The sequence below is a fragment of the Myxocyprinus asiaticus genome, chromosome 2 (genome assembly GCF_019703515.2).
Source record: "Myxocyprinus asiaticus isolate MX2 ecotype Aquarium Trade chromosome 2, UBuf_Myxa_2, whole genome shotgun sequence".
NCBI lineage: Eukaryota > Metazoa > Chordata > Actinopteri > Cypriniformes > Catostomidae > Myxocyprinus > Myxocyprinus asiaticus.
In genome coordinates, this window is record NC_059345.1 from 53,953,790 (window position 1) to 53,969,865 (window position 16,076).

The 16,076-nt window shown below is 36.2% G+C and overlaps 1 protein-coding gene across 5 annotated transcripts in view; it reads right to left on the reverse strand.

Moving 5' to 3' along the window:
- Positions 1-6,343: 6,343 nt before the first annotated feature.
- Positions 6,344-16,076, reverse strand: part of LOC127452271 (protocadherin-7-like) — a 173,952-nt gene continuing 164,219 nt past the window's right edge. For 2 of the 5 annotated variants that reach the window (XM_051717623.1, XM_051717614.1), the window contains exon 3: positions 6,344-8,489. In XM_051717623.1, the coding sequence (XP_051573583.1) occupies positions 8,065-8,489 (425 nt within the window). In that variant the 3' untranslated portion in view covers positions 6,344-8,064. Of the gene's footprint in view, positions 8,490-9,716; positions 9,736-16,076 lie in introns of all 5 variants that reach the window. The other 3 variants (XM_051717631.1, XM_051717641.1, XM_051717676.1) reach the window with 3 other exon arrangements.

A 16,076-nucleotide genomic window follows, 5' to 3' on the forward strand; every position in this document is an offset into this window, starting at 1 on the left:
TGTGTGCTATGTATATTTATGCTTATTAGAGTATTGTGTCATTCCTCTCCTGTCACCTGTATTAAAATCAGCTCTGAGTCGAGTTTCCCGTTAGGGTTGCCACCCGTCCCGTAAAATACGGGATTGTCCCGTATTTAAAGATAAAATGATGCATCTCATACTGAATCAATATGCGATTTGTCCTGTATTTAAGCTGATCAGATTGCGTCACGGTGAAATCTTTCCAGATCGCCAATTTAACATCGATATACAGTAAGTTGGAAAAGTTGCCTATGGTGGGTAAGGGACCATCTGAAAAGTCCACACATTGTGCTAAAACGTGCTAATACTGTGGAGGGTGTGGTAAGGGAATGTCTGAAAAGTCCACAAATGGTGGTAAAACTGAGTTTTTTTCTATATAAATGTTCAATAAGATCAAACAATGTATGAATACAATCATAACAACAAGTACAGGTGAAGGAAAAAAGAAACAAATAATATAGCATAGCTGCTGGCAAAAATCCACATTACCATCCATTTGGTGTTTGGCTTATAACTTTATTGTTGTAAATTATATTAGGATTATATGTACTTATAATGTGGTGGGCAGTCTTTATGTGTGCTGTACAATACATATATCAGGTATGCCAGCTTTTGGATTTTGACCACTACTTCAAATACAACATCACATGCTGTAATAGTTTAATTTCATAAGTACTGTATTCCCTCATAAATGGTGATAAAATTGATAAGATTTCAAATAAATCAAAAAGTTATTGCAAGACTCTTTTTCCCTCATCATGGCTCATAGTTCTTCACTTTCACAGCACTTGAAATAGTGATTTTATTCGTTCACTTTATACCGAATTGGAAAAATATTAGGCCGCACAAATACCAAAAATCAATTTTACAAGTGCTAACAGCCTTTGATTGATTTCCCCTTTTATATAGAAAGAATATCAGAAAATCATAAATCAGGTAAACATAACTCTGCACTGACTGGGCATGGGCTGTGCCCATATGCTTTGGCATTGACTCAGTGGTTTATATAATTCTCAATCAGTGGCTGACAAAGGCAGGGTTAAATATGATAGGGAAATTCATTTTAAAACATAATTTTGTGCAGAACAGCATGAGAGGTGATCAATGATGTTATTAATTACCCTTGCCAAGTATTGACTCTCCCTTGCTCCATCTAGATCTCCATTTCTTTCCATTTCTTCCTTTTACCACACCCTAAAACATGATATTGATGAAGATATATCGGATGCTATTGACATTTAATGGTGGACAATCGTTGTTACACTACACCAAACTCTCTACCCATTTCATCTTTTGTTCATGCTCTCATTCAGAACAGGGTGTCCTTCCCAGCACAGAGACAAAGTTTTCTGAATTCAGCTAAGATACAATGCTTTGCACTAAAGTGCACTCCAGTATTTGAAAAGCCCTGTTGTTGTTAGAAAAACTTGATGTCAAAATGTTTTAATTATTTTTCAGTGTTTCTACACCCAGGAAGTCTTTATTTGGAGCATTGAATGAATCATGGTCAAACACAGTCAAAAAGGTTAGGAACAAGTTTATATTATTGAGTGCAAAAAAGTTTGAGAGTTTTTTGGGTATCTGTAATAGCCGCGCTCTCGCACCTCAAGGGTCATGTTGGATTTCTGCAGCAGCTGAGGGCTACTGATCCAGGGTCAGTTCTCTGTGAGTGCTCCATCCATCACACTGTCTAAGGGACTTTATGAAGCTGTACAGGAAAAAGCAGGGTACTTGGAGGAGTTTTGGCACCCTTCTGCAAAAGCAGATGTCAGCAAACTCTGTTGGGCAAAGGGTAAATAATGCACTTCTAAAACAAATCGTCCTTGTGTTACAAAGAAGCATATACTGTACACAAAAGTAATTCCTTTGTTTTTCACAACTTATCTAGAATAGATTCCATTAATAAGCATATTAGTGTATAATAATCATATAAAAAGCATATAATAATAAAATAATTTTGAAATTATCTTATTTGGAACTGAATGCAAAATTTCTTGCAGTCCATGTATCGTTCATGGCATTCTACATATATATATGCGAACACTGTTTAATTCACATAATGAACAATTAATTTGGAATGGTTCACATAAACATTGCATAAACATAGTTACACTCACATTAGTTTTGATTTAGTTAAATCTTGACATTTATTAGACTATTTTAGCAGATTAATCACAATGTAGTGAGATTAAATGATGATATTTATTTGTAATGTATTCTTTATGATATATATATATATATATATATATATATATATATATATATATATATATATATATATATATATATATATACAGTACTGTGCAAAAGTTTTAGGCATTTGGGGAAAATGTTGGGTTAAATGCCATAAATAGTTTTCATTTATTAATTAATGTCATACAAAGTCCAGTAAACATAAAAAAAAAAAAGCTAAATCAATATTTGCTGTGACCACTTTTGCCTTTAAAACAGCACCAATTCTTCTAGGTATACCTGGATACAGTTTTTCTTGGGTGTTGGCAGATAGGATGTTCCAAGCTTCTTGGAGAATTTGCCACAGTTCTTCTTTCTATTTCGGTCTCAATTGCTTCTGTCTCTTCTTGTAATCCCAGACTGACTCAATATTCAGTGCGGGGCTCTGTGGGGAACATGCCATCTGTTGCAGGGCTCCCTTTCTTCTATTCTATTCTATTCTATTCTATTCTATTCTATTCTATTTGCAAAAGAAATGTTTGAGAGTCTAAAATGTATATTTCCTATTGACACACTAAAGCTGAAAATATAAATAACCATCTTAAGACAAATGTTTTTTGCACAGTACTGTGTATATATTCCATTTATGAAGCACTTATCATAATTATGGTTTTGAGTACTGTTCTGTATAAGAGTTTAGGCAGTACTTTAATGTACTGAGTTAGATTCTATTTAGGAATTTTACATTAAAACTAAACTGTGCTATGATTATGTCTGCTTGATGATTGCCACTCAACAAGACTTTATTTTAAGAGAACTCTGTAGTTTTAACAGCGTTGGGAAAATGGAACATGTTGTTTGCTTTCTAATCATCTACAAACTCTATGGATGCTGTCAATACATAATAAAGACAGCTGTATGAGAAAACCTGTGAAAAGAATATATCAGCAATTTCTTAAAAACAGATACACATAAATGTTTCATATGAGTTAGATAATATTTAGCATTTGTAACATTTTGCTGTAAATGTAAGCTTTTAGCTTGGTCAGACTCAAGTCTGTTCATCAATATGCAGTGACTGTTTGGTGTTTGATAACCAGCAGGAGTACACAGACAAACAAATTGATGTTGTTTCTTTTTTTTTTTTTTTTTTTTTTTTTTTTTTTTTTTTATGAATTAATTGAACATTTGTATTTATTTATTTTTGTTTGCATAAATGCATGAATTGTTGAATGACTAATTAAAAAAAATACAACATACTTATTTTTTTACAAGCATACAAAATATTTATTAATTGAATTAATTGAATATGTTTGTTTTTAGTGTCTAAATTGACAAATGTAATGTTGTATTTATTTGTTTATTTTATTTATTTATTTACTGTAGAACATAAAAAAAAAAAAACAGATTCAGCAACTGTTGTATCATGGTATATTTTAATTTCTGCAGAGACAAAAATGACAAGCAATTTATTTACAGAAATACCTGTACAAAAGCAAAAAATATGTAAAATAGATCATAAATAGAGGTGGGTTGCGCTCAGTACATTTGCCATGTTCAGTTAAGCTGCGTGCATAGTGACTCCTAATAAAATAATGATTAAAATCAATCCTCAGTTCTACATCAACATCCAAGTCAAAGGACAAATAGAGTATGATTAAAAGTACAATTTCTTTTTTTCTTTTTTTTCATTATCTGTGAAGTGCCCTATGACCTAAGTGCTACAACTTAAGTCTTATATCTTCTAAGTTGAAAGCTTTAGGAACACACACCTCAGAGTGCAAATGACTATGAAAAAAAAAAAAAAGCTTGATTTTAACACGTTGACAACAAAGTCAGCTGTCTCTTTTGATAAGGAATTAAGGTGTAGACTATTTCCAATCTATTATTTCAGTTTCTACTCAGTTTTTAGACATAACAACTGCCATATACTCTTTTTTTTAAATGGTGTTTACTGCCTACTCTGAGGTGTATGTCCCATTGACAAACCTTTGGAGCTTTCATTTTCTTCTACATCCTCATATTAGGAAATTTCTCAAAGCACATTTGCTTCATCCCTAATGGACATACATTGTGTTTTCTGTTTTCTGTGCCACCACTGCAGCATGATAATATTTTCCGAACAGTTGCTGTCATGACTGAAGTTATCCTCACTATTTAAGTCGAAGTTCGAACATGTGACCATGCTAAATTTGAAATGGATGGATATACCAGGGTATCACCTATGACGTACAGTTAGTACTCATCAATATACTTGACAAAGATTGACTGAGCTTACTTAAAAAGCCACAAGATAAAAGCTTTGAAAGTCTAACATAGTAAAATTGCCAGGACTGTAGTTTCAGCATAAAGTACTCTTTCTCTATCTCAGTACAATTGGTTTAATACTGGTTAAAACCAACAAGTCATACCAATAAAGGTATAAAAAGGCACAGTTGCATATTTTGCATTCACTCTATAGTTTGTTTTTTTTTTTTTTTTTTTTTTTTTTTTCAGAAGCACTACATATACAAAGTGGCACTGGGAAAGAAATATAAAGATATGACTGAATTCTGAAGAGGGCAGTATTATGAGTGTATATTTAAAAACCAACAAACCAACAAATAGAACATAGAGTTGAAATGTTTTGGAATTGAGTTTGATCAGTAATTTTCTATATAAGTGAAATGTATGACTGTGGATATTTGTGAAAACAACATGAAACAAAACTAATGGATAAAGTACATTTGCTATTAAAGAAATATTAAATAAATCAGATAAAAAAAAAAAAAATAAATGTGATGTGATGCTAAATAAATCAGTGGAACACTAATGGTTATGTTTCTTTATCATCCTCGTCAAAACAATATACATAGTCATACTACAATGTCTATTGTCTGTTTATAACAAATGCAAGCAATGGACTTCCATGTTCACAGGGTATGATATTTGTACACTTTTTTCTTTTTTTTTTTTCTTCATAGTAAGTGTAGATTCCCTTTAAACGTGCATTAGAAAGTACATATCTATTTATACAGTTTGTAAGCATCAGAGCACTTCTTTTAAACAAGAGTAGTACATACAGACTACAGATTTGGAAGCTGCAAAAAAAGGCAGTCAACTGAAGGAATCATTAACATAAAACAATGCATCTGAATAGTTTTCCACAAGTTTTAAAAGCATTATGCCTCTTTAAGTACACCCCTTCTCTTGAAAATATTATTCAAACATTGTAAGGAATAGGCCCATGATGCATGTATATGCATGCATGTGGTTTATTAAGAAAACACACACACACACACACACACATCTCATAACCCAATTCCCCCACATTGCACAAAAACATATCTGAAGGTAATTAAAACAACACACACTGATCAGCAACAACATTAAAACTGTATTCTAATATCTAATATTGTGTAGGTCCCCCTCATGCCACCAAAACAGTGCACACCCACATCACAGTATAGCATTCTGAGATGATATTCTTCTCACCACAATTGTACAGAGCGGTTATCTGAGTTACCGTAGGCTTTGTCAGTTCGAACCAGTCTGGCCATTCTCTGTTGACCTCTCTCATCAACAAGGCATTTCCGTCCACAGAACTGCCGCTCACTGGATGTTTTTTTTTTTTTTTTTTTTTTTTTGCCACCATTTGGAGTAAATTCTAGAGACTGTTGTGTGTGAAAATCCCATGAGATCAGCAGTTACAGAAATACTCAAACCAGCTCGTCTGGCACCAACAATCATCCATGCAATTATCTAATCAGCCAATCGTGTAGCAGCAGTGCAATGCATAAAATCATGCATATACGGGTCAGGAGCTTCAGTTCACATCAAACATCAGAATGGGGAACAAATTTGATCTCAGTGATTTAGAGCGTAGCATGATTGTTGGTGCCAGACAGGGTGGTTTGAGTATTTCTGTAACTGCTGATCTCCTGGGATTTTCACGCACAACAGTCTCTGGAATTTACTCAGAATGGTACCAAAAACAAAAAACATCCAGTGAGCGGCAGTTCTGTGGATGGAAATGCCTTGTCGATGAGAGAGGTCAACAGAGAATGGCCAGACTGGTTCAAACTGACAAAGTCTACGGTAACTCAGATAACTGCCCTGTACAATTGTGGTGAGAAGAATATCATCTCAGAATGCTATTCTGAGATGCGGGTTTGTGCTGTTTTGGCAGCTCGAGGGGGACCTACACAATATTAGGCAGGTGGTTTTAGTGTTGTGGCTGATCGGTGTAACCTAAAAAGGAGCTTAGTATATTCCTTTTTCTGTTATTTGAGACATCACGTCATGTTGTTCCCAATACTTTGGTTATACAGTGGCAACATGCATTGCATTGTAATCGCTTCTGTCATGCCTGTAGTCACTGAACTTTTTTGTGATTGTACAAGTACTTGGTTCATTCTGACTGCTACAGTTGACACAAGGGACACAAGTTATCATCCTTGATTACTCATTTGAAGTGTATGAGATTATGTTGAATGAGTTTATTGCTCTATTTAACATTCATACTCCGAGAATGTTACACAGGGCCAGCCCAAGCACTTCAACAGCAGGGCAATATTATTAGACTAATTTACCCCAGCAGCATATCCAAATTGTGTTCCTGTGGCTTTATGGGATAATTATAATGTGTATATACAATGTGTGGATCTATTGTGAGTGTATGTGTGTTTGCAAGTGTGTACCAGGGTTCTCTGAGACCAGCAAAATAAAATTTCAGAATAGTTTCACACATCTATAGAGTGACATCTTTTTCAGTTGTGAACGGAACAACCACAATTACACATATCCATAGCATTCAGGAAAATAACGGATCTCGGGGATGTAAAGGACCCCTCTCTGTCTCCAGAGGTATAGTGCGACAGGACGAATGAGAGCATGATGGAAACTGATTGCTTATGATGTCTATGCATGTGTCCAAAGTACGTTGACAGTGTATATATGTACAATACTTCACCCACATGAAAAAAGCATGCATTTTTGAACCTGTGTATGCTTGTGTTCCTTTGTGTTTACATGAAGTTACTAGGCACACAGGTGAACTTGCTTCTTGCACTGTAAGTTTGTAGTTTACAGCACTTATGCTGTTCACTTGCGCCATTTGAACTTTAAATATCTACAAACCCTTGTAAAAAGGCTAAAGTCAATGACCATGTCCTTATATGATGCAACGGCCCGATGCCTGACCACAAACTCTCCAACATCATCTATTTATGCCATCACTGATAGTCATAAGATAATTTCATCCATCATTGACCTGTGTCTTTTTTTTTTTTTTCCTTTCTTCTTCTTGGTTAATGTGATTGGTTGTCCAGAGTGGGTAGTTCAGTCCTTCAGACTGATTGCATACGGACATAATACATCCACATAAAAACACACCCACCCTACCACAGAAAATAAAATAAAAAAACTGATTAAAAGACAGAGTCTTCAGTCCCATTGTAACAGTTATAAAAACATATAGTCCAGGTCCATTACAAGGGGCACACTCTCTTATGTAGCACACACTCTTAAGGGGCTAGATGATGCATGCATGTTTATAACGAGGTCTACGGAAACCAGGCAACACTTTTGGGAAGTCTATGGGGTGCGATATGCTAGCAGCAAAGGATCACTGATCCACCAGCATTCCCCTCTCTCCTCCTCCGCCACTTCCCCCTCCTCCGTCTCATCCTTCTCAAACACATTTACAACATGTAATTCCATCGAATTTACTTTAAGAGCTATTTAACTTTTAAGGTAGAGCTGCACTAATTTTTGAGTGCGAGCACTTAGAGGAAAATACATGTTGCTTTTGTATAAGGGTTTGGTTTGCTAACAGCATCTCTGACCATGCTGAGTCACTGTTGTTGTCCCTTGTTATTCTCTGTGTGTTGTTTACAGGTAAACCTCTCGCCTGGTGAGAGTTCCGCATTGTGTCGGCTTATATTCGCCCGTGGATGCGAGCGGGATCTCCTCGGTGGGGCGAGACATTTCCTCGCTGGCAGAAAATCCAGCTGAACTAAATGCGTCGTAGGATGAGGAGGAGGAGGTAATCTTCTTGTTAAGGAGATTACGGTTACGGTCGCCCAGCAGGTGCGAGGGGTCGCAATTGGCAACGGCGAGCGTCTCCTGGCTACCGGGCTGTTCGGCGACGCTGCCCCCAGGGGAGGTCATGAAGGTGGAGAGTTTGGGAGGGGTGGCCTTGGGTCTGCGTTCAGGCGAGGTGCGCACAGGCATCCAGCAGGCATCCGAGTGGCCGTATTCATCACACTCCCGCGTGCATTTACCCGTCATAGCTACGTCAGGCAGGGGCCGAGAATCTGTGTAAACAAAGGGAAAGAAAAGAGAAGAGGTAGAATATTAAAAAATGTTGCTCAGTTTTAAACAACTGGAGAACGAAGAAAACATCTAAATAAAAAAATTAAAAAATCTGACACAAAAAATGTATCATGGTATGTGCCTCATGAAATTGGCTTTAAAATTGCGAGTATCAATCGATGCATTTTAAATATTCAAAATGGGCTTGTGTTGCAAGCATACAGCAAAACAAGTATTGCGTTTTTTGCTTGCTATTTTTTTAATCACACTAACTTCATGGCTAACACATACCACATCACACAAAAATGGAAACATACAGTACACAAACAACAACACTCAAAGCTAAAACATAAAAAAAATAAAAAAAATAAAATAAATAAAAAATAGATATTATGTGAGCTCTTAAAAAAACACCATGCTTTGAAAACGTGGGGCAATTCTACTGTGACTTCTGACTCCTAAACTAATTGCCTGAATCCATCTCTAATGGCTGTGTGTGTTTAGCTGTTGTATTTTTATGCAAGCATTGTGTTCAATAGGGGTGTGTGTTTTTATGTTTCAACTAAAAGTTGACTTTGCAAAAGCTGTGATGCCTACCATTAAAATTTTAGGAAAGTTGTAAAGAAAAAAACACTTTTGTTATCACTCTTGGCCTGCAAAACATTTACAGTGTACTTAAAAAACTGCATATTCCAGGAATTGCTGTGAAGTAGCATGATTTTTGGTAAGCACTTACTCCTTACATCTTTAACGCATGTATATAAGCTAAAGGATTATGCAAGCATTTTGTCTGTAACTGTAACTAAGTCATTGCTTATTTTCCCAAGCTGGTAAATGGGATCATTTTATATTCAAAGCTGCAAAACCACAAGCATTCTCCTATCTTTTATTTTCAGAATTTCATCTAAACATAATTTCATTCTGTTTACACTTTTAAACACTTGACAAGCAAACAAATATCCATATCAGATGTGCAAAATGACTATGCATAAACAGTGTTAAGTATAAAGGAGTTCACTAAACTGAAGTGCACACAAACACTAATGTTCACTCACTAAATGCTAAAAATCCTAATCCTTGATGCCAAAGCACAAAAGCTGCAGTGTTAGAAATGGTCAGTTAATGACCAAATGTGAGGTATGGCACAAGCAAGAGAAGGTGAGTGCAGATCTAAAGGAAAGCATGCTGCCTTTGGTTGAAGAGAAAAATTTATTTTAACCATGGCTTACTTTTAATGTTCTTTTTCTCCTGCAAAGAAAGAATAGGGTAGAATCACTGTTGGTTTCTTCACAGTGTAATGATATTTTATAAATATATAAAAGTGTATCAGACAAATAGGCACAATGTGTTGCAGTTATATGAGAATTAATTGATTAAAACCACGTGGCATGTTTGCAACAAAAAAAAAAAAAAAAAAAAAAAAAAAAAATATATATATATATATATGTTCTGTGGTGCACTATACAACCAAGATATTAATTAACAGATCAAGACAGACTGTCTGAGAGAGTGAAAAAAATGTATATTCATTAACATTAGTTAACTTAAACTTACAGTACAACGAGGACTACTTTTACAACATTTATTAATCTTGGTTTATCAAAATATTATAGTTCATTGTTCATGTTAGTTTATAATGCATTAACTAATGTTACCATATACAATTTTAATGTAAACATTTATTAGTCTTAGAAATTAACAATAAAGGAATAGTTCACCCACAAATTAAAATTCTCTTCATTTACTCACTCTCATGCCATCTAAGATGTGAATGACTTTCTTCTTCTGAACACGAAGAACAAGAAGTGATACGATGGGTGAGGGTGAGAAACAGATCAATATTTATGTTTAAATTTTTTATACTATAAATTATCCTTCCAGCCCACTAGGTAATGATATGCATGAAGAATGTAAATCCCCAAAACAAAAGAAGAAGAAGAATGTGAAATTGAAAGTGGAGATTTATAGTAAAAATAACTTAAATATTGATCTGTTTCTCACCCAAAACCAACCAGATTGCTTCAGAAGACATTAATTAAACCACCGGAGTCTTATGGATTACTTTTATGCTGCCTTTATGTGCTTTTGGAGAATCAAAATTGTATGGACCTACAGAGCTAAGATATTCTTCTAAAAATATTTGTTTGTGTTCAGCATAAGAAAGAAAGTCATACACATCTGACATGGCATGAGGGTGAGTAAATTATGAGATAATTTTCATTTTTGGGTGAACTATCCTTTTAACCAAGATTATTAAATGCTTTAAAAGTATTGCTCATTGTTAGTTCATGTTAACTATTGCGTTAACTAATGTAAACGAATACAACCTAACTGTAAATTGTTTCGGACTTATCTGTACAATAGGTAGAAACATGTCTTTCCATTTCTTAAAATGCAACAAAGACTATTCAGTACTATTCAAAGCTATCCTCATTGTTTAGCCTTTAAAATTGCAAGCCCTGGTTTAAGAAAGCCAATGCGGCAAAAATAAAGAGTACTATGAATGGTGTTCTTCAGTGCAGGCTTACAGCATTTCACACACGTCATTGATCACATAACAGACTTAAATTTACACACAAGAAGCCTGCCTCTCAAAACTGTGTGGCATCCTTAGGCAAGTCACCACATACCAATTTGACATCCTTGTCCTATTTCTACCATTCATTGCCCTCATCTAAACCCCTCACATGTCCTCCTGACCTCAAGGCCAGACAAATATGCCTGCAGAGCTATGGTTAGCTTTAGTGACGTCTTTGCGGTGTGGTTCTGTTGTGGGCAAGTAAGGGTTAGTTGGGTCTGACAGAGACACTTGGGATGCTGACCGCATGGAGAGTTCAATACTATTTCCTGTGTGCTTATACAAGAAGGTAAGGCTGGATTGCTGCCCAGTGTCTAGGGAGAGGTGTGGAAGTATGTTTGCCACACAAAGCTCCGTCATGCACCAATGAGCACTCAGTCAAGCAACGTTCCCTCAATAGCAGTAATAACAAAGATGAGTTTGTAGGCTTAGATCTGCAGGAAGTCGATATGCCAGCATAATGTTAATGCTTCAGACAGGGATTACAAAATGGCTAGATAAATCGTATATGACAGTTAATGTGTTCAAAGAGGAATTAAGAAGCGTAACAAGTTATTCACATACACGAATGTCAAGAAAGCTTCAAGATCAGAGTCTCATTTCTTTAAAAATTTGTAATTCGCCATAATGGAATTGCAATGGAAAATTATCACACAATTTCGTTCCTTCTTTGACTTTCTTTACTTCAATGGCCATTTGAGGAAATTTCAACAGGAATGTTCCATAAGATGTTAGTTAATGGAGAAAAATAACCTCTGTAGAAACCAGGCTTAGCTGGGGTAGCAAGTTCCCCTCTGGCTACTAAAACTAAAAGTTTAGTAAAAAATATAAAAAATACAATTACAGTAAGACACAATGGAAGTGAAAGGGGCCAGTCCATAACAGCTAAAATACACACCATCTCAGATGTATAGCCACAAGATGTAAACATTAGAAGTGTTAACATGATTTTAGCGTGACAAAATCGCTTACTAACCTTATCTGTATAAAGTTATATCCAATTCCAGGACTATAGGGAAGACATAGTGACAACAAAGTACATATATTGGATATAGCTTTACACAGATGGTTAATTAAGCAATTTTATCACACTAAAATTAAAATTTTCATGTATAATTTTAACATTGTGTGGCTAAACTTTTGAAACTGTATATATTTAAGTGTTCATGGTACATTTACTTAAATTTAAGTGCCTTACTGTAACTGGGAATGGGAATGGGAATGGGAGGAATGCATCACAAGGATGTAGAGGAAAAATGCTGCTTTTGCAAAAGTAATGCTCTGTCATGCGACCAAAAGTTGAAAACAGTTAACTATTGCTGCCTATTATTATTACTATTGATGAAGGCATTGAGAATTTCACGCAGACAGGTCCTGCTTTATTTCAAACTGACCTGGCTCTTTCCGCACCTTCAAAATAAGAGCTTGGTATTGATACAGATTTCCTGATTTGATTTGAATCTAATTCACAAGCTCTTGACTCGATTTCGCTTTCAGTTGTAATGTTCAATTTGCTTACATATGGAATTTGCATACATCTCCCCCAGCTAATGCTGTTAATTATACAGGGGACCTTCTAAACAGGTACATTATGAAAATATAAATCTTACTAATTGTATTTAATCATTAGCTTTTCAGCATTTTGTTCACAGTTTAGCTTTTTTTTAAATGTACAAATTTCATGTATTACATCAATAAATCTGAATGCCAATAAATGCCAAAAATGATATTGCATATTTTGATATTTTCTTTCATGTTTATTTTTTTGCATGCATAATCTCTTTAAGAATACCGGCAGTTCATCAAGCATCACATAAGTGTTTCGGTGGAGCGTACATTAACGAGAGCTTTTTTATCCCATCCGTGCTATGTATGAATAGAATTGAATGCTTCTTTGTTTGTTTTTTTTTTCAACAATTGACAGTAAAGAACATAAAGGATATTCAGTGATGAATTGAGAGCATGGATCTCATCTTTGGACATACATTACATGGAACGAGTCAAACCAAACTTACTCTCAAAATGAAAGTATCTCAATGCTGAAATTCTTCATCACTAAACTTCTCAATGACTGGTGAGTGAAATCTGAACATTTACCAGCCAGTGGCTAATCACATACATTTTTAGTCACAGCATAAAATTTGGTCGCATGTGTGGGTGATTTACTCAAAATTCATTCAAGTGGAGATTGTGATGCACTGGAAAATCTGTATTTTTTCCAGCCCTACTCAAAACTCATCTTTATGCATTTCTATCCGTCAAACATTCTGGCAGAGCCCTCTAATGTGTAGGCGCTCATACTGTCCCTCAGATATTAAAGAGATTAAACATCTAGCTTCTTTCCAACAGTTTAGCCAACAGTCTTGTATTCTGCCCACACAGAACTCCAAGTCAAGCCAATTAAATTGTTACTGTTCAGTTGATGAACATATCACGCCAATCAGTCTTTCAGACCTCAACCACGTTTCCACAGTTTCGCAACTCCACTATCTGGCTTTCACATTGCTCAGGCCCCTCAAGGCCATACACTGGCCTTTCATCTATCGCTTAATGCACTCTCTTCAGCAATTGTTTCCTCCAGTGAAAACAACAAAAGGAACGGCGTGCGTGAGAGCAGTAGTTCATTAGTGCTCCTCATACACAGCGGCCATACATCCCGTTGCTTGAGGCAATTCTTCTGTTTGAGTATTTCAGCACTAAACTGTAACTCTGGGATAAACCACCATTATTATACAGTTAAATTACACAATAATGGTCATTGAAGGCATGCAATGCAAAATTGGTTATGGTTTAGCCTGAGCATGAAAAATATGCCTGGAAAATTGGCCTTGAAGTGCAAAGACGGATGTATTTTATTTCTTTTTATTTTTTTGTAAATTATATAATTTTGTCTCAATACATTGTGTCTTTTTTCAAGTAAAACGTATAAAGTGCTGGAATATTATGCATAGTTTTCTGTTTGATGTTCTTGGTACTCGCTTTTTTATTCTCTCCCAGCTGAAGCCTAGTCTAAATTCTGTCATTTTCTTGTTTAGTCTCCTATTTTTGAGTCTCTTCTAAGAATAGTTTTGTCCAATAATCTCATTGCAAATGGAACAGAACACAGTGATTTTAGGCTACAGTTAATGCAATGTAACAGCATGTAATTGTCTCTCTTCCGGCTCATTATAGAGGTAAGATGAAGACCATTTGAGGTCTCATTTAAAGACACACTGTGAAGCATCAATAATTCAAAGCATTTAGACAGGGCAGTCACAGGTCAGCCCTGCACTGAGATTAATTCAATCACTGGTAGATTGGCTTTACGTCCACCTGGTTTCATTTAAATGAACATCTTATAAACGTGAATAAACCATACTGAAATCTGCTGATCAAATAAGGCAAATAAACACTTTCAGTCATGTTTCAATACCTATGGATATAACAAAGATTTCATATTTGGTAAACTTTAAAAGTAAATAAAATAAAAATGATTTGATTTTTGAACTTTGAAATACAGAGAGAAATGTAGCCAAGCATTGAAAATATGAGAATCAAAACATTCACAACAGTGAGCAAACTTCACATGGGCTTAGAAACCCAAAACAGTATTTCTTCCTTTCACGGTCTCCCTAAACCCCCTTCCTTTAAATTTGACCCAAAGCCACTTTTAAAAGTCTGTTTTGAGCCTCAAAACCAAGGCTTTGGAGACCCAAACAAAAGGAGCCATACTCGGGCCTCTTACCCCAGGGCAGAGTGAGCAACGCTGGGCTACAGAGAGGCCGGAAATGCAAGCAGCTCTATGGCATGCTAACTGTCACTCCGTATAGTGGACTTTTCTGCTGACGGAGGATCAGAATGTAATGCCACAGCCAGTCCTTTTGAATAACTCAAAAGAAACAGCCACTCTTCACCGACGGAGGGCTTGAAAACGAGAGATCAGGAGAATGGCAGGAGGGGAGGAGAACGGAAGATATGGCTCTCAGAGCTATTCTGTGAGTTAATTACGTGTGGACAAAAGTGGATTCCCTGGCGCAGTTGGAGCTCTACTGTTGTGAGTGCTGGTGGCAGGGTTCTGGAAAGCTATAAGTGAGCCAGAGACTCAGCTAATTGACAGAGATATGAGGATTTTGTAATCTATGTGTTTGGGTTTGTGTGTATTTTGTCCTGCTGTTTAAAGCCTAATGCCTTGGTTTTCCAGTGTGTGTGTGAATGCACTTGTGCTTATGTGAGCGTGAAAGCATTAGGCCTTCTTCTATATTTTTTTCCTTCTGTGTATGTGTGCATGCATCTCTGTTTTTATCGCCTGCAAGTTAAGCCCTGTCCCTCATAGGCCAGCTGAACTACAGGCTGGTCTTTTGGTCTCTGTTTTCCGGATGGGAGACCCTGCCAAAACATAACTGGCAGAGAGCACTGCTGACCCCACTGTCCAGTCGGTGTGTGTCTGTGAGAGATGAGCAGAGAGGACAGTCTGGAAAGTCAGTGTGCAGAATCCAGAAGAATATCCATTCAGCATTTACAGAAGAGCATCTTGCACATGCATTCAAGCACACACACATAATAACACGTCCTAAATTGGCAGAACATGACAAGTTTCCAGTATCACGTAAATTTACTGTCCCACTGGGGGTAAAATACTGCACAAATCAACAAAATCACATCCATTTAGAACATATTTAGAGGTGAATTTACTAAACAGTTGTGCCACTTAAATACAATATATTTGGTCCTGTCACAATATATATTGTCATGGTCCTGTCACTCTCAGTCTGGGTTTTTGTCTGACAGGACCATAGCATTATCGTCCCATGTCTGTCTTGTGTTTTCGGTCAGTCTCTTTTCATGTCTGGAGCATGGTGTCTGGATCCTGACCCTTCTGTCTGGTTCAGTTTCAGTTTTGGTGTCGGGATCCAGACACTCATGTTCCATGTCTTGTCCTGTATTGGCCTGAGTGCATTGCGCCTGTCATCTTGGCGTCAATAATCTATGTCTGTCTCTCATGACCGCAGACGCGCGTTGCGCTCGCTTTTGG